A 20,912-nucleotide genomic window follows, 5' to 3' on the forward strand; every position below is an offset into this window, starting at 1 on the left:
GGAAAACACTAAGCACCTTGTTCTCAGTCAGGGCCACAGAAACCCCTCCTCCCAAAATGAGAGCTGCTGCTCCTGCTGTTTGGAAGGAAAGCAGAAGCTCTTTACTTCCCTGATAGTATCAGATCTTCTAGCCTTGTTTCACTGGATCCCGGGGGAACAACAAGATCTCACCAAGCGATTAGCCCATGAGAATCTTGACTGGATAGATGAGGGGCAAGGAGGCAATTTGATTGGATGGGAGAAAGTAAGAAAAACCAGTGTGTTTATTTTGTCACCAGACCTTGCTTGAAAAAAATGCAGTATGTGAACATTTTATGATGTTTTCAGGACTTTCAGGACTCCAGCTATCTCTGCTGATAAAACAGCACTTTGTGTTGGACTGCAGAGGCTATTCTAAGCTCTAGGATACTGCATATGAGGGATAACTCTCTTAGTAGTAGATGGCTGGAAAGAAGCAATTACAGATACATATTTGTATCTATCTATTGACACACACCAGACATGTTCTGTCTTCTGTCTGTCTCCATCCATAGCTCTTTGAAGATGATTTTTCCAAGAATCAATCAGATAAAATAAAGGATGCTTTAAATAGGGGTCAAATGCAATTCATGCCCATCTTAAGCCCCTTTAAAATGTCAGAGTTGTGTTAAGAGGCCTAAAAATAATGCCTAGATTCACATTTTCCTTTCACTTTTCTTCATTCATCCAAGCATCTTACTGCTTACATCCCAATAGGTTCAAGGTACAAAGGCCTCTTCCTACAGAGGTCAACAGCTGCAGGAAAACACATATGAGTACAGAGCCAGAACAGGAGCCAGGTCATGGGTATCACGGTTTCCTTTTGGATGTGCATCAGGTCAGGATTTCTTTCTCTCTTTGGCCCTGCCTTTTTTTTGGTCAGAGGAGCTATTCTGGTTTTAAGGTAGGGGATCTGCATTGGAACAGATTTCTAGACATAAACCTTAATGAGGTGATTGTTGTTATGAAATGTCCATCAGACCTTGAGTGCCTTCTACTCCTCTCTTAAATGCTCTAGAAAAGGCTGTTATAAAGGACAGGTATACTTCCATTCCTGGTTTCCCAAAGGACTTGGTGCTCTTTTGCTTTGGCTTTCGGCACCTAGTCTGATAAGAGGTAGGCCTTGAACAGAAGGGCTGACTTTCCAAGAAGATAAGAACTGTTCTAGAGTTTGGGACAACTTTATGAAATCCCAGCAAACAAAAAACAATACTCCACTAGCTAATCCTCAAAGATACTTGTGGCTCTTCTCTGCAGAGACCTACTTGTTTGTGAAACTGATTGCTGCCCATGGCTGGGCCCTCTCTTGTTTGGAGACTACCTTTTACAATTTGGAGCATATTGCAATATACATTTTATAGAGATCACATTAGTATAGGTTCCTTCATGAACCTATAATGGCCTTCATGTGACCTCATGCAGAAAGATGACAAATTATTCTACTAATGGTTTACAGTTATTATAGGAATGAGGATTCAAAAAAAATATTTTGCATGGTGATGTTTCAAGCAGATTGCTGCCTATTGCAAGCCTGTAGCTCTTTTATTGCATGGCATTTCACAATTATCCATTCTGTATCATATGTTGTTTATTAACCTTCCCATTCTTAAGATCTCATTTTCTACTGAAATGTGGCTGACTCTCAGGTGGACCATGGCAGATGTTGAACAATACAGAGCATCAACTGTGAAATTTTGCTGTGCCATGTCCAAATGAAACCACAGGAGAATTAAGATATGCTGTGGGTAATCACTCAGGCTGGATTTTGTTCAGGACAGCCAGGTTAATGTCTGCACTCTTGCAAAAAATGCCATGGGAATTTTAATGACTCTGAGTGATTGGAGCCTTTGTTTTATGGCACGTCAAAAATGGCAGCTCTAAAAACACTCTGCTTGAATACTGGTTCAGTGCTGACTCAGAAGAGCTTCCAATAACATGATTCACAAGTATCTGGCTCAGGGGCAGGTACAGACTCCTTTGACTGATGAGGTTAAGGTAAAAGTGTACATGAAGGGAAAATAGGTGGAATGAAAGGAAGGGAAAGTCTAGAGGGAAACAGAAGGAAAGAAGACATATTAGTGGGGGACCAAGCCGATGGAACCAAGCAGTCTAAAGGGGAATTCATATTTTCTAGACTGTCCATGGTCTGACCCAGATCTGCTGAGTCTATTTGCTGGTGTCTTCTCGGTGGTCTCCACTGGAATCTCAGGGATTCCCACAAACTGGGAGCTGGAACTGGATGGTGGCACTCCAGCTCTGGGCTCCCTGCTTTGTGTCTAGCAGCCCTGATAGCAGTGTTGATTTCCATGTCAGGCAAAGCACTGCTTGAGGAAAAAAAAAACCCCTCCAAGTGTGGCGGTGTCAGCGCTCGCTGTTGTTCGACAGTGTAAAATTAAATTAATAAAGCCCCCAACACAGGAAAACATAACAGGAAATTAATGGCCTTTACTGTCGCTCTGATGCAGTCATTTGCAACCCTGCTTTCCGCACCAAAGACTTCATAAATGCAAGCAGTTTCTCTAAACAAGCATAGTTAGGGCAGCATGCGATGTAATTTTTTGTGTTGCTTCTCTCCTTTGGAGCTAACAAAAGCCACCCCTTTTTTATATGCTCACCAAGGGGGATCCTGCCAAGAAGTAGCTCCCCAACAAACATGCTTAGGAAGATGAGAGAAGAGAGTTAAGCCACACCAATGATGCTGAGAGCATCACCTTCTCTGGCAGAGAGAAAGCATAGCTTCAGAGCTCCCTGCAGCAGCAGCTGTACCCGAGGACACTGCACTACAGGCACTGTTGTGGACACCACAACAGCATAAATCAGCATAACCGTTCTGATAACTTTTAGGACGTGTAAATCAGTATAACTACTGAATGCAAGAGACTTACAGATTTATACTGACCAGAGGATCTGGCTCACTATATGAGAATGCCAGTTGCTACTCTGTCAATGTAAACAAAGCAGTGTACTGGATTCTAGAGGCAGCTGCATTTCTGTTTGTCTAACAGTCAAACCTAATAGCACTCGTAAGAGATACTGGACCTAGGAAACTACTACCTAGGCTAAAACCCCTTAGGAAACTACTACCTAGGCTAAACTTGCACACCCACACATGCTGTAGTACATGTTGTATACACATCTGAGACAGCTGCTTGCATCCTAACACCTGGGAAGACTTTTGCTGGCATTTTCAGTAAGGCTGGATGTGCTGATTTTTACTATCCAACACAGACTTCATTTCCCAGATGCTCTTGTCCAAATTTGCAATCATACACTTAGATACAGTAGTAAATACATATGATTTTCATATGCATATACACACTCGCTTCCTTAAATGCATTTTACATGCTCCCATGATAATCCAAGACTGATCTGGGCACACACTTCATTACACATTTGCACACACAATTCATTACATTTACATTCTCATTGAGCACTGCCATTTTTGCTCATATAAGCCCTGTATTCAAGCTGCACTGCCTGTCCCTGCTCCATCTAGGGTTCTCAGTCATACACAACCCCTGTGTAAAAAGCACTGCTGTCAGGCACCAGCACACATCTCACTCTTCCTCAGTCAGGAACACTCACTTCCCTGCATGAGCAGCCTTCCTTACTCACCAATTCCTCATGTGAGCTATACCCTCATTTCAAAACATAAAATCCGTTGTTTCTGAGCCTTTCTGCTTTAAGCCTGAGCATGTAAAAAAGAAATACACACAGTCTATGTGTTGCTGACACACTTAAACTACAGAGACACATGGACCAGCAGAGTACTATCAATTAGCATACTGAAATTCAGGTTTGTTGATTCCCTTGAGGCAAATGGACACAGGAATCTGTACAAGAGTGGAGTTCATGAAGGCTGATGGTCTTCCTTGAGGTGATAATCCTCCAGTACTTATGCCCTACTATCACTATTTCTGCAGGATACTGTACATAACCTGAACTTATTCTGTATCTTCTTTCACCATCGCAGCGTAGATCTCTGATAACATTCCTTCTCTGTGCATTCCTGAATCTTGCCAGCCCCTTCCATACTCCATCATATCTATTCTGCACTCACTTAGGATCCTTCTCATCTGAATTTGAGGTTCATCTTTCTCCCCACCAGTTACCACAATCAAAGCACTCAGAATTCTTGCAACACTACTACATGCTAAAACACAGAACTGACCCATCTAGAGATGACATCTTCTTTCGCACTGTCTAAAAAAACCACAAAAAATCTCCTGGAAGGAAATGCACCCAAAATTTACAGCCTTCCTTTTCCAAACCTCTAACTTGTGGGGCAAGAAAGGCGAAAAGATCACCAGGTAAGGACTGCCAGTCCTTGCGCTTATCCTTACTGGGGGGAGTACAGTATTAGTTCAATAATTACTGAGGATGCAAACAGTGTCTCTAGAAACATTGTGACAGCTAGACTGGATGAGCTTGTGTGGATCAGGACATCAGTACCAGACAATCCGGGCCATCTGCAAATTTGTGACCCACTACCTCAGGACAAGGTTCTTGTCCTTGGTCTCTCTCTTGGTTAGGGGTCAGTTCAGACACAGAGGCAGGATGTGTGCTATTCCCAGGGGGAGTTTGAGACCCAGGTTTGAAGGCCAGCTCTGCTGGTGCTGGGGTCCTTCGTGTTGCACTGAAGGCAGCGCGAGGGCCTGCGCAAGGCTGGCTGCCCTGAATGACAAGCACCGGCTATCGATCGCGTTCTGAACTCGGCCCAGCCGATAGAAGGTAATTAATGACTCCATTTGCCTCAGTACCGAGGAGAACAATTGAGTTTGAAACTGCAACAACTGGCAGTGTGGGGAAAGGCCCCCCGGGATGGACAGGAAAGCTGCCTGACAGGCCCAGGCTGCACGGGGACAAGGGAACACATCAGAGGGGGAAAAAAGAGAAGAGAAATCGGAAAAAGGGAAAGAGCAGTCTTAACACAAAAATGTGATTTGGGACGGGGCAGCACATGTATCCACAAATGCTAAGGGGGTGGGAGAGGGCTGCTCTGAGTTGAGCACCCCGGCAGGGATGGTGCAGGCAGGCTGCAACAGACGACAGGGTCGCCTTGCTGGTGCAGAGGAACAGCATTGCAGCAGCCAGCTCAGCACCACTGCACCAGACAGTTGTGCTTCCCTCGGAGTCTTTGACAATTAGATGGGTTCTGCTGTGTCACCTGGCTGGCAGTTCTTATGCCAGTCACATTCGCTTTTGTTATGACTGTGATTTTTATTGGTAGAGCTGCAAGGGCCCAGCTGAGATCAGGGTCCCATGGCACTGCAAGCAGACGTCATAGGGATAGTAACAGCCCCTTCCCTAAAAGAGAGCAGTATCACCATGTTTGTGTGGTAGCTGCACAGCTTCTCATGACCTTCTTAGATGTATCTGTACCATAAAGATCTCCCTATGTCAGCAATACTTCTGAGTTATTTGTTGAGATGGTCTTGTCCCACCCTGAGCAAGAGTTCTGTCTGTCACTTGTAACCAGGGAAGAAATGAATTATGTTACTTTGCGCTACTTGTACATTTTGGTGTTTTTGTGGCTTCCAGACCTGAGAATGTCTCTTTGTTTTGGAATTATTTAATGGGCATATTCCCTGTGTCAGATGTAGTCAAGGTTGTTCTGTTGTTCTTTGGCACAGCATTTCCTTGTTATCTGTCAGAATAGCTCTGTAACACCCGTGGAGCATTTCTGTGTCTTGTGTTGAGGGTTTACTCTAAACATTTGCTGTATGTACTCCCTTGGCTGTCCCTTGGAGGAGAGATATTTCCTGTCACATGTGCAAGACCTGATCATACTGACAGCAATGTGTGCCTTTGTGAGGGACACAGTGATTGAGGCCATGGTTTGACTCTCAAGCAGTTTGTTAAGATTCTTATGATTTAAAAGAGAGGTTTCCCTTCCACTAAAAGGGAACTGGGAAAGGTGATGATGCTGCTTCCTATTGGGTACAGTTACCACAGTTACCCACGTGGCATCCTCAGACTCATCCTGCAGCTGAAGTCCTCCTTTACTCCTTTAAACAGGACCCCTTCCAATATCTGCTTTCTTGGCAAATACCTGTCCTATAAGCTTTTAGCATTGTTCTTCATCAGCTGAAGTGACTGTTGCCCACCACAGTGCCATTCCTCCTGGGATCTGATAGACTTTCCCAAATCAGATTTTCCCCCTAGGCCCTTTCTTCACAAGCACCTTCAGCCCTCTGATGGACTCCATCTCTTCTCCAAAGTCCTCTCTGGTCTTTTCTGCCACCTTTGCTCACACCCACATGGCTGTCAGCTCTCATACTTTGTGTCTTACACTATTTGAGGCTTCTCCTGATAGTCCAGCTTACAGAGTCATACCCTTAGATGAGAATTCAACTTTGATCTAAAATCAGATATAAGTGTCTGGCCCTTGCAGTTTCAAGGAAAAAATGAAAACACATCCTCTGCAGGTTTTGACACCAGAAGACAAACACAGGGGACTTACAATCATTTGGTTTTGAAGAAAATAAAATGATCTGTGACTGTGAATGTCTCAGCTTTAGCAACACAAGACATAGAAATCTGTCTTTCAGGATCACCTCTGTGAAACCTTCTCTGCTTCAAAAGTAAAATAAATATGCACAATTCATATAATTGTTCTGTGAAGTTTGGGATTCATGCATTCTACCGTTACTAAGCCAAATCCTACTGCAAGTTGTTTAGACAAGATCGGCATCGAGGTACCCTGCAGGCCTCTGTCAAAGTTTCCTTTGAGATTCCTAAAATCTGATTTTGCAGATTTTAAAGCATAGGCTAGGGCAGAGTGGCCCATCCCCCTCCTTCATCCCTCTCCCCTCCAGGAATTTCAACCTAAACTAAAGCATTGTCTTTTGCCTTACAACTTTTGTACCCCTCTCTATCCATTTGCTTGCTTTGATCATTCTTATTTCTTATTTAACCCCATTCTTTACCCTTCTCCTTTCTTCATCCTTCTCTTTCATTTCCTGTAGACTGTACAGATGCTCTCTCATCAGCTGGTCCTGGGTTTCCCAAATACACATACACGCTTATGTGTGCACATGCACACACACACACTCTGACATAAATAAATAAATAAATAGAAAGGTCAGTGAGCAGAGCAGCAATAACCCCTAAAACAGTACTATCAGAGGGACATGATTGATCAATTGAATTCCATAGCGGCTCAAAAATGTGGGATTAAGTAGTGTATTATACGCACAATGAGTTGAGGCATGATGTTCATTTCAAGTTCATTTCGCCAGCCCTCTGCCACCAGATCAGGCAATCAATAGGGGCAGCAGATATCATATATCACCTCTCTCCGTGCTAGGCAGAGAGCACCATAATCTCCCGCAAATTTAGAGTGACAGATTTGTCAAGATCTGAAGGGCCCCTGAATAAATGAAGGAAAAGAGACTCTTACAGCGACTCAGGAAAGCTGTGATTTCAGCTTCTTCACACAAAGGTATGGCCTGTGCACATGCAGGAGACACATGTGCACAGGGCTCTGAAGGCAGACAGAATTGCAAATACCTGTGCATGTGTGCACAAATCTGTGTAACCACTCAGGGCAACTCACTAAGGGTAAAACCTAGTTTAATGACAATCAGCGAAAGTTTTACTGTGCATCAGTCCACTCACACCAAACACCATGTGGAGTTTAAGGCTGCCAACCTTGAAAATCAGGTATAGCCAAAACCAGCAGCCACAGACAAATGCCTGGTCAAGTATGTACTGTGATGCAGAATCTAAAGAATAACAGAATAATTATCTACTGCAAAAATACTCATGTGTATTAGTGTCATGGTGTGTACAATCATACACACTGACTGACATGTGGAAAAATCCTCAAAGACAAACAGCTTCACAGGCTGCAGACAGGTTGAGGCTGATACAGAAACATTTTTTTTTCCTGAGTCTGGACCCAGGAGTTCTGTGCTAGCTTTCTGCAGGGAAGACCAGAGTTCTAGTCCTCCTGAAATTCAGCACCTGCAGAAACAGCCCAGTGTCATATAAAACATGAAAACCGTACTGACCCACACAGTGTGCAGTCCACCAAGCCTAATCCTTGCTTTGTTTTCTTAGTCAAATCTGTCATGAACTCCAGATTTCAGGAAATTTTTAACTTTCTCTTGAGCAAATAAGCCTGGGGAGAGGAGAAAACTCCAGGGATCAGTGCCAGTAAACAGCCTTGCTCTGGCTTGGGGTAGAAAAGAAAGAGAGAAGAGGCTGCTTGAGGGAAGGCTGCTGGCAGGGACAAATCAATATGTAATATTTTCTATGGTCTTGTGAGTGGTACTGTACTACGCTACTGTATATAATGTACTATTGATTATATCATATCGTATAATCACCTATAAACGGATATATCTCATAGCCAGAAGGCAGCAGGCTCAGTCATAACTCTGGGCCACCAGTTGGGCATTAACTGTGCCAGGAAAATACCATCTTGGCACTATCCATGAGCTAAAAGAGGAAGCAGCAGAATGGTATTGTTCTGGATGCTGCGCAGTGAATGTCACTCCAGGATCCTGGGAGCATCATGTGTCCATGAGCACCTCATGATTGCATGGGGGAAGGAAAAGGTCTATATAGAACCCTCGCCCAATTTCCTGACAGCAGATTTCTGAGATTCACAGACTGGAGGCCACCAAGAAAGGCTTAAGTATGAGGCATATTAGTGAAAAACCAGGAAGATAATTGCAGCACAAGAAGGAGAACCTGATCTTAGGTTACTCAGGGTGATAAGGCAGGCAGACTTGTGTCTGATGAAGCACAGTAGGTAAGGATTCAGCATGGAGAGTATGGAGGTATATCAGCATGGATGAAGGAGAGATTATTGCCAAAGTTAAGCTGAGATGTGACAGCAGAAAGATACTCAGCACAGTTGGAGGAGATTATAATGAGAAGACTTGCCTTAGATGAGATGAGGGATTATGACAGAGGAAGATTCACTTCAGCTGGGACAGGAGGTTATAACAGACAGACTCACCTTGGATATGACAGATGCTAATAGCAGGAGACTTACTCTAGATAAAAAGGGGTTATAACAGAGAAAAATGCACCTCATTTGAGTTGGGGGATAACAGAGGGAAAAAACCAAACCAAACCCAGATAGGTGATCAGATGGTTTATCACAGGAAAAAAATCACTTTGGATGGGGTAGGGCATTTATAACGGACCCACAGCAGAGGGGATGAGTGGGATGATGTAAGAGACATGGGATGGCACAACAGAAAGAGAGACATCCTGGAGCATGGCAGGAAGCACTGCTGTGAGATTGGACTGTGTCAGAGGGCTGTTGTAGGGACAGAGATGCACTTCCAGGGAAGCTTCTACCAGAAGGCAGCTATATTCCTAGTAAGAACAAAGTAATACAAGAAAGGCTGAATCCCCCTGAGCAGGTGGGAATTTTGTAATTCCCACCTAGGTTTTGTAATACAATAATTCATTTTGGATAAGAAGGGAGACTGGCAGAGACAAAGATTCATCTCATTTTGGAGGGAGTTTTATAACAGAGATATGGGTCATGATAAATCACAAGCTACACATAGGTGAATGGGACAGAAACCAACATATGTTGGATGGGACAGCTGCCCCGCAGGGAGAGATTTGTCTTTGGTGAAACATGGAGTCAGAAACCAGATTTCCCTGTTATCTAAGGGGAATGAAAGGTTTATCTATGATACGATCAGATGAAATTAGAACAGTGATAGCAGCTCATAGGACTGGGGAGATACAACAGAGACTGTCTCCCCTCCAAACTGTAAGAGAGCCGTTTTCCCATTGCAGGCTCCCTCAGTTCTCTCCACTACAGCCCATCCTCAGCACTCTTGTTTCTCTGTGAACTGCCTCTCCAGTGGTCTTCTAGCGATGCTAATCGCTGTGCTTTGCTCCCATTTTATGCTCGGCAGTGGAGATTTGGCAATTTTTAACACTGAAAATCAGCGGAACCGAAACTCATCTCTGAGCTAAGCGCCATTCTCCACAGCCTCACTCATCCTGGGCAGGAGAATCCCACAGAACCCAGTGGAGCAGCCTGGCCATTCCATCAGAGAGAAGGGGGCTCCTCTTGGACCCCTGTAGCCTCCTCTTCCCTCAGGAGTGGCACAGCTACCTGGGTGGAGGCACAGAGCCTCCCTCTTTCCTGCTCTGTCCTTGTCCTGCATCCATTACCAATCCAAGCCAGGGTGGTGCTAACTCCCTGTTTTCTCTGTCTGTGCCCTGCAGATGTATCCGAGGGCTCAGTTCCCAATGGAGATTCCCAGAGCAGCGTGGACAGTTTGCGGAAGCACCTTCGTGGCGACACTTTCACCCAGCAGCAGCTGGAAGCTTTAGATCGAGTTTTTGAGCGTCCTTCTTACCCTGACGTCTTTCAAACATCAGAGCACATCAAATCTGAGCAGGTGAGGGCCTGGCCTGGTAATGGGAACCCACAGGCACTGCGAGGATGATGGCAGGGAGATTCCCTCACCAAAATCCCTCTCCTCCTCTCTGTCCCTTGTTATGATGCTGACCTGTTATTGCACATACCTTTTACAGCCCTGTCTATTCATAACTGTATCACTGTGCTTATACACAAGCTTTATCTCCTCTGGTAAACTTGCCATAAATATGCACACTGTGCTCTCCCTATGTCCCCATGACCACTTTTCCCTCTGCACACAGACCTGTCTGTAGCTTGCCATGAACATGCCTACCCCCCATCTATGTTCACTGGCAGACAGCACTGCATAGAAACTTCTGCACCCTGAGATCACACTGGTGACCAGCAAGCCACAGGGTTGGGTTTAAATGGATAATTTTCCTTCATGGCCCAAAGCTGACACTCAGCTCCTATCTCAAACATAGTTTTCCACACTTCTGCAGCTCTGCCACCTTTTCTTTACTCCCCCACTCTCCCAGCCTTTTATCCCAAAAGCTGTTTGTCTTAATAAAATGAAAATCAAAAGTCTTTTTAAACCGCCCCAAGCCATAAACCAACAAAGGAAGAGAAGGAGAGGTTGGCTGTGGACTCCCTTCATCCCAGAGTCCCTGGGTTTATTACAATGAATAACCTTTATTTACTTTCATTAGACTATTAAGCACCAGCACAGTCATTTTTCCCCCTGAAACTCTGAGCAGGGCCCATAAAGCAAATCCAAAGCCTAATTGAGTTCATTTTAATTTCTCTCCGATCACAGCGAATTACTCTGGTGATAAATCAGGGGGCAGGCTCACCCCCAGTAGAAGGCCTAATTTGCAGCTAATTACAAAACTGATTTCTACAGGAAGATCAATACAAGAAGGAATTGGAAATGACTAGGCAGTCCTAGCCAAGCAGGGACAGGGGCGGGGAGGGGGCAGCACGCGTGGAACCTGCTGGAGGAGGGGAAGATGTGGGGAGGGGGCTGGGGAAGTGTATGGAAAAAACCAGAGGAGAAAGAGCAGAAAATCAGTTTTAATTTAACGTAATATTAATCAGAGCAACTTTTCCTGCTGTTTTGTAGCCTTCCTGGTTTCTCCAGCTCCCGCGTCTGGTCTGGAGGCTGCCACAATAAAAAGGCAATTACCGGAGCCTTTCGGACAGGACACCCTTTCAGATTCAATGGCTCTCCCCCTCCCACCCTTCTGTTAGCCATGTGGCTCCCCCCTCCCCAATTTCATACCCCAATGCACAGAGTGACAGAGGCAGGGGATGAGGCTTCTTTGTTTTTAAAAAGCTAGGACAGAGGTAACAGCGGAGGGGAGACAGGCGACCCAGGCAGAGACCCTGGCGCCAGTGCGCCAACACTGGCTGCTTCCTACAGCCTGCCTGTCCTAGTCATGTCATTGTAGTCCTATGCCCCAGCTGTCCTTGTCACCAGGGCAAACACCTCCCATCTCCACTCAGCCAAGAGGAGGGGATGTGGATTTCCCCTTTCTTTTCCCGTGAGCTGGCACAGACAGCCATCCCCATCCCCACAGCATCAAATGAGGGTTCAGCCATACCACAGATAACAGGCCAGATCCCTCACCTCTCTTCCCCTTCACAGCATCAAGCAGGCAGGTGGGATAGTCCATCCTAGGATACCCCCTCCTCATCCCCCTCAACCTTCTTGTCACTTTATCTTTTCCATTTCCTCCTCCTCCTCCTCTTCCATCTGTGCAAGGGTTTGCATCTCTCCTCTTCCTCCCCCCCATCTGTACACCCTTCCCTTTCTCCCATCACATCAATAGCGAGCTGTCTTTCTCCTCTCTTCCCCAGGGTAATGAGTACTCCCTCCCAGCTCTGACCCCTGGTCTCGATGAAGTCAAATCAAGTCTATCCACCTCTGCTAACCCAGACCTGGGGACAAATGTGTCAGGACCCCAGACGTACCCTGTGGTGACCGGTAAGCTGCCTGACCAAACAGCAGAACCAAGCTTTTTATTTATTTCCCTCATCACCATTAGCTTCTGCTTTTTCTGCTAATGCAAGATACCCCTCTGTGGCAAACAAGGAAAGAGACAGAAAGACTGTGGAGAACATAAGGGTGGATAAGTTTATAAGTTTATAATTCAGAGTGTTGGCAGTTTTGGGTACATTTAGATGTGTCCAGGTGTGACTCAACGATAGGCAAACCCAGATGTGAATCACAAACTTGTGTGCCCAGATGGGGCTTAAGGTTGGGATGTTGGTGGAGAACAAATATGTCCAAATATGCACTGTGATTTTTTTCCTTTGTATCTGAGAACAACGGGGTCATGGCTTACCTATGATCTCCACTTGGTTTTCTTTTGGAGAAATAATAGCTTAAGTTTTATTCAGCCCTGGCATTTGGAAGGGGCATTTGCAAATTAAAAACTGAGATCTGCTGAACTGCAACTGCTCAACTCCCTCCTCCTTAAGACCATGAGTCTCTTAGGAAAGCTGGCAAAAAAATTTGTTCACAGCCTTTCCTCATGTGTGGGCACCTTAAACTCAAGTGTGTCTGGGAGAGTAGAAACTGTGAGCAAGCACATGAAAGCAGACAAATCAGGATGCAGAGAAATAGGAGGCAACTCCTGTAGCAGATGCTTCACTGAAACTTCCTTTTTGCTGGTAGCACATGCAGAACCTGAGTGGTACAGTTTGGCCTGAGGCCACAGGTCACTCCCACACTGTCCTGATACTGGTGTAGGCTGCCTGTCCTGCGTGTGTCTAGAGCCGTAAGGAAATATTCTGGTGTCACAGCCCTTCTTCTTGAGGCCTTGGTTGCCATTGGTGGCTGCCTCTCCTTTTCCTTTTACAGCTACCACACTTGCACATCTCCTCCTGGGTAATTAAAGTGGCTGCAAGGCTCAAGTGACTTGCCCCTGTTTGGAATATTCCCCTTTCTTGACAACTTTTGTAGCCCCTCTAGAAACCTCATGGCAGAAGTTGAGAAACAACTCATGACAAAGGTCAAAGTCCTGTTAGTAAGGGAAGAAGCTTCTTGTCCCTTGACCAAAAAGTTGTCCTCTGATGGCACAGAATCAAGAGCATTTGAGTATGTATCTCAATTTTTTCTTGCAGAAGCCCCAGCCAATAGCTCCTGATGTCAGGGCAGCTCATGGCTGAGGCAGGCAGTCACTGCTTGTTCAGCAAACGTTGAGCAAAGGCATATTGTTGTATGCAACTTCTGGCTACCAAGAACTTTGGGACCAGGCAGGATTAGTAACAGTTAACTCAAACACAGAGGACATCCAGCGTGTCTGCAAAATCTCATGGAGATCATGGGAGATTAACTATATTATTCAGGAAATGTCTAGAAAGTATGACATCCCAGACCTTTTCATGGCTTTTACAGCTATCAGGCTTGATTCAGAATCCTTGTAGACATGCAGTCTCTTAGCCAACCAGAAAAAAAATGGCTTAGCTTTGGCAAAAGTGTTCTACCTTTCTTTGTATTTGCAAAACTCAGCTGTCGTTCATCTACTGTTTAGCAGATTCTCATCTCTTACAGGAAATATCTTCTGGTCCTTGAGGGGCAAAGCCAGTAGGAGAGCGAGGCAAATCCCCACAGCTAAATGTAAAGGTGATGTGTCTACAATCAGAGTTTAAGATTCAAAGAAGCCATGAAAATAGTTCTTTTTAGTCCTTTTGCCTAACTGAAGATGGTGCATTCTAGCTTGTCAATGTGAGAGGAGGCTTCCTGAAGGCTGGGACACTAAACAAGCCTTGGACATGACTCTCACAAGGGCACAGCATGAGACAGATTTGGTCTCACAGACGAGACTATAGGCTGAGGAAAAATCTTTCTTCATGTCCCTCCCACCCTGTGCTACCCCTACTCTGTTCCCTGCCACACTCCCAGCTCAGCTTGAGAACATCCCCATCTGATCCATCTGGATCCAAGAGTGAGAAAAGTTCATTTCAGACCCAGCTTGACATTCCCAGGTGGCAACTTAGCACTAACATCTCAATCTGTATGCGACATTTCAATCAGTGCAGAGTAACAAAAGCAGAACTATTAGCACTGGGAGCTGTTCACTGGTGGTAATGATGGAGAAACTCAGAAACTGGAAATGAAAAGGGGAAGAAAAAGCCCCTCAACAACCTGAAAGGCATCAGGGGAAGAGGGGCGGAGAATTTTTCCTGTACACTTAGGCCAGGATCCAATGTTTGGATTAATGGTGCCATTACCCAAGAAAGGACTTCAGATAATGCTCATTCTTAAAATGTTTTTGCTGGCAATTAAATGGTTGCAGGTATTGATCTTCATCGATCTGATGTTCTCAATTTGCATAATCTATTAAAGATGAATGATTCATGATATGTTTGCTATGGGGCTGGGCAATGCTTTCAGGAAGGACCAGAGATGTGAGGAACTCAGTCCTGCCTCCTGGTCTACCCCAGCTAGGAAATTAAGGAAGAGTCATGCAGATATCTTTGGTATCACCCAGCTCCTGATCCCAGGAAGGGATATTGGAGTATTAGTGAGTATTGAACTGCTGGGTGCCTCTTTTGCTGCTATGGTATCATCCTTGAAATGCCTCACAAAATGTCCAGGGCAGTCTGTGAATGCAGGTGATACCTGACACAAATGTGAAACAAACCTACTCAATCAGGGTACAAATTCTGTGTGGAGTCACTTCACAATGTGAGATTTAGAGCTTCAGTCTACAGGCAAGTCTCCCCAGCTTAGTCTTCCCAGACGGAAAAATATAGTACTAGGTCTTTCCAAACCATAGCTGTATGACACCAGATCATACAGTCTTCAGAAAGTCTTCCTTTCTGAAGACTTCAGAGAAAGTCCTTCTTTCTGGTTTATGACTAACTGTCCTCAGCAAGCTCTTTCAGCTCACACCATTCTGGGACCTCACCCCTCCAAAAGCCATCAAACCCTCAACAATCTGTAGCTACCTAAAATCTTGAAATGTAGTGAGATAGTTAAGGAATGGTGTTGCTGAAGTTCCTTTATCTGTCAGGGAGCTTCTTGGAACTGAAGAGCTGGAAATGCTGCGAAACAGGCAGCCACCTCTTCAATTGGCCAGAAGGCCCTCCCCAAAGTCCTGGGTATCTATTCGAAGACACAGCTTAGCACCACAGCTGTGTACAGCCCAGCCTTGCCTAGTATGGCCAATATCAAACACTCCCTTTTAGACAATTATTCTACTAACACATCTTAGATGGCTCATTTATTACTCAAATCTCTGAAAGCAATTAAACAAAACCATTTTTTTTTTTTTACTATGGAGCAAAAAGGTCATCGTTACCACTCCCTATTAAGTGTGTTCAAGGAATGTCCATGAATGAGTTGTCACAGTGACTTGCTGGACACTAGGCTAGGAAACCTACCCTGCTGTCCTTCATATGGAACAGACAATGCAGAAATTTTCAACTGCCTTGTGAAGATTCAGAGAGAGAAAAAAGTTCATGGATTTTACCTTCCTCCAGACCTCCCCTCTCTGGCATACAATCAGGGTTTTTTCAGTTTATTTTTTAATTCAGACATGAATGTATGCAAAAAATGTTGGAATTACTGACAAAAAAGGATACTTGCTATACCTGAAAGACATAAAGCAGTATTCAAACAGAATCTGATTTTCAGGAAAGCAGTGATGCTAATCATGGGGAAATCACTGGCTAGACACTTGGAAAGATTTTCTGAAATGCTAAACAATCCTTTGAGAACTTTAGCTTCCCACAGATGTTATTTCCTTAATTTCAGATTAGCGAGTGAACCAAAGAGAATTTTGTTCAATTTAATATCTGGTCATTTACAGTGAAGAAACAAAACTCAGGTTTGAAAAAGCAGGAACATTTCTTTTCCTCAAAGTAAGTGAATTAGAGTTGGTAGGAAAGAATGAAATCTATTATTTTTAAAATAGGGTTCTTAAACCAATCCAAATTCCTCCTTATAGCTATCCTTCCCTCCAGTTAATAAACATTTTTTTAATGCAAAACCTGCTTAGAAAAGCTTGCTTTTTCTGTTCTAATATATTTAGGAAGTCAGGGAACTTATGGTCATTTTATTTAATTAGCATGAATAATTACAAATACTGGTTTTAATTTAATTCTAATTTCCATCCAAATATAACTTGACACAGATAACAAGTAAAAAGTTAATAATCTAATAAAATAATAATATGGACTCATCGTTCACTATTTTGCCATGTAATAATATGTGAAGACAAATTATATTAAACAACATAATTGCTTAAATAAATGTGCACATGATGCAGTTCATCTACTTAGCAAAAACTGAAATAACTATGTTTAGGGTGAATTTTGTATTTGTCAAAATATTTGTTACCTCCCATAAAATTCAATCTTGTAGTAAACAGCCTCACAGTGGAAATGTAAAACAAGTTGATCCACCTTGCTGTTTTAAATCATGACTAAAACTGACCATTACATTCAGTTGTACTTATAACGTTACAGTGATAGGGGAAGTATTTCCTTCTCCTTTTGCTTGTTTGTACTGGTGAAAAATTCCTGCCTTACTCCAGTCTACTTTAGCCTCTGATACCAGCAAGCAATGGCCCTGGTCAGGGCTTGACTCATCTGACTTTTAAAAATCTGTTTAGCAAACTGCTAAACAGACTGGGGGGCCCCAGTTGGCTTTGGTGAAGGCAGATCCCACACACTGACCCCACCCAGCAGCCCAGCAGCAGGGCGGCAGTCAGCAGCACTCAAACAGCCTCTTGGCACAGCTCTGGGCGCTCCAATGCCCTGAAAATGGAATACGATAATCAATCATGCATCTGCTACAAGGTTGTTACTACCCTGCCTCACTAAAATGAAGGTAGTATTTTCTGTGAGCAAGCCTCTCATATTGAAGATGAGGAACTGGCCAAAGCAGAAGTCCACAGGACCTCCAAGTTTAATCAACCGTTTCCCCTCTTTAAGAAGAGATAGCATCTTCTTATCTAGTCAAGGAATTTGTAAAAGCAAAAGGTGTTACTGTTCTTCTCTGGGACCAAATGGCTGAGAGTGATAGATGGTCATATGAATGATCCCTGAAACAGACAGGAACAGGGATGAAGAGGAAGGAATCACATAAACTATTTATATGCATTCAGTGGAATTTTCACTGACAGTAACTTTATGACGCTGAAAAAAGCAGCTGGTGGGCTTTAAAGGCATATTCAACTGAAGAACACAGAAATGGATGGGCCTAAAAGAAATAAAATCTTTGCTTTCCTTAAATTAGCATTTAAGTGGACAATAGCAGTGAGTGAAAATAATGTCATATAATGACAATAGCAGTGAATTGGCATTCCCAGTCCAATTTTCTTCAGCAAGAGGCAGCATTGCAGGCTGCCACACTCTATGCTGCTGGACAAAAGGGGACTTTTTTAGAGAAAATAATTGTATTATATTGTCTTTCCAGCAGTTTAAGTTTTGCCTTTTCTTCTGAGGTTAAATGAAGGATCCAATGAGTACGACTTTGATAAAAATTCTTGCGATGTATACATTTGCCCAGTGTAGCAAAGACTGCTTTATACCTGAGTTAAGCAGACATTAATAACTTTTGGTGTCCGTCAACTGTACTGGATTCAATCAGGCCCACTTTTTGTACAACCAAAATTGCCCACTGCAGTCTTTCAGAGAAATTGAGAGCTTAGAGTAATCTTTGTCCCATCTTTTTAAGTTTACCACTGCTATGGGCTACCAAGGAAGATCTATCCTATCTTGTGATCAGTAAAATACCATTATGATGGAATCTTGGAGTTACCTAAAATGAGGACTGCATGAAAAACTAACAGGTTTTGCATTGCCCAGTATATATTTCAAAAGCATTTTTTTTAAGAGGCAACACTCAAGGCACAAAACAGCAAGGAATAAGCACGTGCTACATTTCAAGACAGGTAGAACTTGCCAAATCCAATGGGCTGCGACTCAAGAAAGGTGACAATATAAACTCCACTGAACTTCTCTGTTTGTCAAGTGCACAAGTTGCATGCATATCTTTCTCCCCTCCACCCAGGACTTCAAAGCATATCTTTCCTCTTCAGCTCCATCTTTAAACAAATGTACTGACAGCCACATGAAATAGGCTCCAGTAGAGTTCCCAAGTGATTAGGATTCAAGTAGCTTCAAAGAGTAAGTCCAGATCACAGGTCTACTGGAAGCTCCATGTTTTACTCTATATGAAGGGTATAAAATTTTCTCTTCAAAGTAATATACAGAGTTAGCATGTCAGTTTACTTAGAAAGCAGCAGTTGAGCAGATCAGACCAGACATAAAATCTAGATTTATAATATTCAGTTTAATGAAAAAATACAGAAAATACAGTACAAAATTCGACATGGGATGTGATGTCACAACAGTGTTGACTCTTAGGGGAAAGCAGCCCAAGGTTGTTAAGAACATGGGTGAATGTGTGCACAAACAGAAAAAAAAACCTGAACACACAAGGTACACTCTCCAGTCAGTAGGAAGACAAGAAAGGTATAATGAGAAGCAGATTAATCATAGGACTTCCAGCAAGGGTCTGTTATGATCAGAGAAGAGAAAAAACACAGGACGGTATTTATTTCATGTGCAACTTGAAAAATGCTCTCACAACAGAAAACCTAGGACACTAAGAATAGAAAAAGTGGCTATTCTGATATGACAGTAAGCAAAAGGAACAGTATGCTGTGTGAGTCCTGTCTGGTCTTTTGTATGGCTTTTGGAATTTGAGGCAAGATCGCCACAAGGGAGAAAGTGATGTAACTCCACTGCCTATAGTGTAAACTCACCAGTCTATGAGTTCTAAGGACCCAGTCCCATTCTGTTTACCACAATGAAACTTTTCTAAGGAATAGAGAACACAAATACAGAAAAAGATGTTTCAGAGGTGGGTGCAAGTATAGAATTCAAAACACCTGAGATAAGATTCAGCTTTGGCACAGGGCCCCTACACAAACTTGAGTATTCTTCTCTAGGCTCAGTTCCTCACAGATAAAAGAGTGATCCCTAAGCAATGCTGTAAGGATATGTGTTGTAAAGGGTGGGGCACTGGGGTCATACAAATATATGATAGAGACCTCAGGAAAAGACAAAGAACAGGAAACAATGTCAAGATGGTAAGCAGGGTTGAGTGGGTATGTGAGCCATTCTCTCATGCATGGATGTGCCATCTTGGTATTCTTTGTGTACTATAAAGAAAAGGAGCACTGGATGCAGATAGCTTATGCTCCAAGAAAACAGCAATGAAAAACAAGCAGCTTATGTAGTCCTGCAACCAACCCCCACCCCACTTCCCTTCCCTTCAGCAGGAGAGAGCATGATAAAAGCTGAGATGAGTCTCCATAGGAACCCAAAGCTGTGAATCTTCCTCTCACTCTGTCTGGCCAAAATCCCTTCATTCACAGTAGGAATTTAGGCTAGAGATCACCAGTTCTTGCTCTCCGCCAAAATAACAGAGGAGAGGGCTAGAATGGAATAAAAACAACCATAACTCAGAAAATACAGTCAGAAAGAGAGGAGTAGGTGATTCACAAAATGTTGTCCTCTGCTATGTTTCCAGCTATATCCCCACCCAGATGACTTTCAAGTTTCCCCCACCATGACAGTGGGTGATATTTTTTTTGCCACCTATAAACAAGGATATTGTTCACCTTTTAGAAGAGTAAAGGAGACTGGGGCAGGAATAGATTTCTGCTGATTTGGAAATGGGTTGCAAACTCATTCCCCTCCACTCTCCTCCCATTTGATTTCAGGTTGGTATTCCAGCCCTAAGAGAAAGATATACCTTGGGATTCACTTAAAGAGTCTTACTAAGAAACACTCCCAACAAAACATAGACAAGCGAAAATTGCACTGCTCTACAGCTTGCTGGCAGTAGTGGGACTTGGGATAGGCAGAGGCAAGTTCTCCATCACAAATATGAAAGAATTAGAGAATGGAGAAAATCAAAATGGAAAACATAAAAGATGCAGCTGAAGTTTGAGGTGGTTAAAATGAAAAATGAGACTGTGCCATTCACAGGTGGATAGATAGATCAATCAATTGATTTCATATACAGTGACATGCTTTGGAGCTATAATTCACTACTGGGGCAATTATTCCAGCATAGCAGTGGCAGGAGTTATATCAGAGACAGAATTCAGGTGCTTTTAGTCAGTGGAGAGTTGGACAACAAAAGAGTAAAAAATGGTAAATTCCATCCATCAGTAAAGATACATGTGATATAAATTATGTCTGTGCAGTTGCAGAGTGTAGAGGGAAAGATAGACAGATAAATAGACACATATAAGTCTCAGTTTTGGTTGTGCAATCATTCGCTGTCTGACCTTATCCTCATCTCCTTTCCACTATTAGAGAGAAGAGTGTTTAGCATTATTGTGTTCAAGTCTCTTTGCCATGTTAGTGTTTACTTCTTTATCCCCCCACACACTGAGTAAGTGGCAATGGCTCTGGAAGGTGCGAGGAATTTTTCTTCATAAGCCTTGATGTGTTCAAGAGAGGGCTGGGCTCATCTCCGCTGTGAGTCTGACAGGGGTTTTAACAGCCTCACAAC

The 20,912-nt window shown here is 43.5% G+C and overlaps 1 protein-coding gene and 1 long non-coding RNA gene across 5 annotated transcripts in view; one reads left to right on the forward strand and one right to left on the reverse strand.

Annotated features, from left to right (window-relative positions):
- Nucleotides 1-20,912, reverse strand: part of LOC143694770 (uncharacterized) — a 201,977-nt gene that overhangs the window by 61,124 nt on the left and 119,941 nt on the right. The gene's annotated exons all lie outside the window — the stretch shown is intronic.
- PAX2 (paired box 2) overlaps nt 1-20,912 on the forward strand; it is an 83,137-nt gene that overhangs the window by 47,562 nt on the left and 14,663 nt on the right. For all 4 annotated transcript variants that reach the window (XM_054637215.2, XM_054637218.2, XM_054637216.2 and 1 more), the window contains exons 6-7: nt 10,228-10,403; nt 12,224-12,350. In XM_054637215.2, coding sequence (XP_054493190.1) covers nt 10,228-10,403; nt 12,224-12,350 — 303 coding nt within the window. The remainder of the gene's footprint in view (nt 1-10,227; nt 10,404-12,223; nt 12,351-20,912) is intronic.

The sequence above is a fragment of the Agelaius phoeniceus genome, chromosome 9 (assembly GCF_051311805.1).
Source record: "Agelaius phoeniceus isolate bAgePho1 chromosome 9, bAgePho1.hap1, whole genome shotgun sequence".
Classification (NCBI taxonomy): Eukaryota; Metazoa; Chordata; class Aves; order Passeriformes; family Icteridae; genus Agelaius; species Agelaius phoeniceus.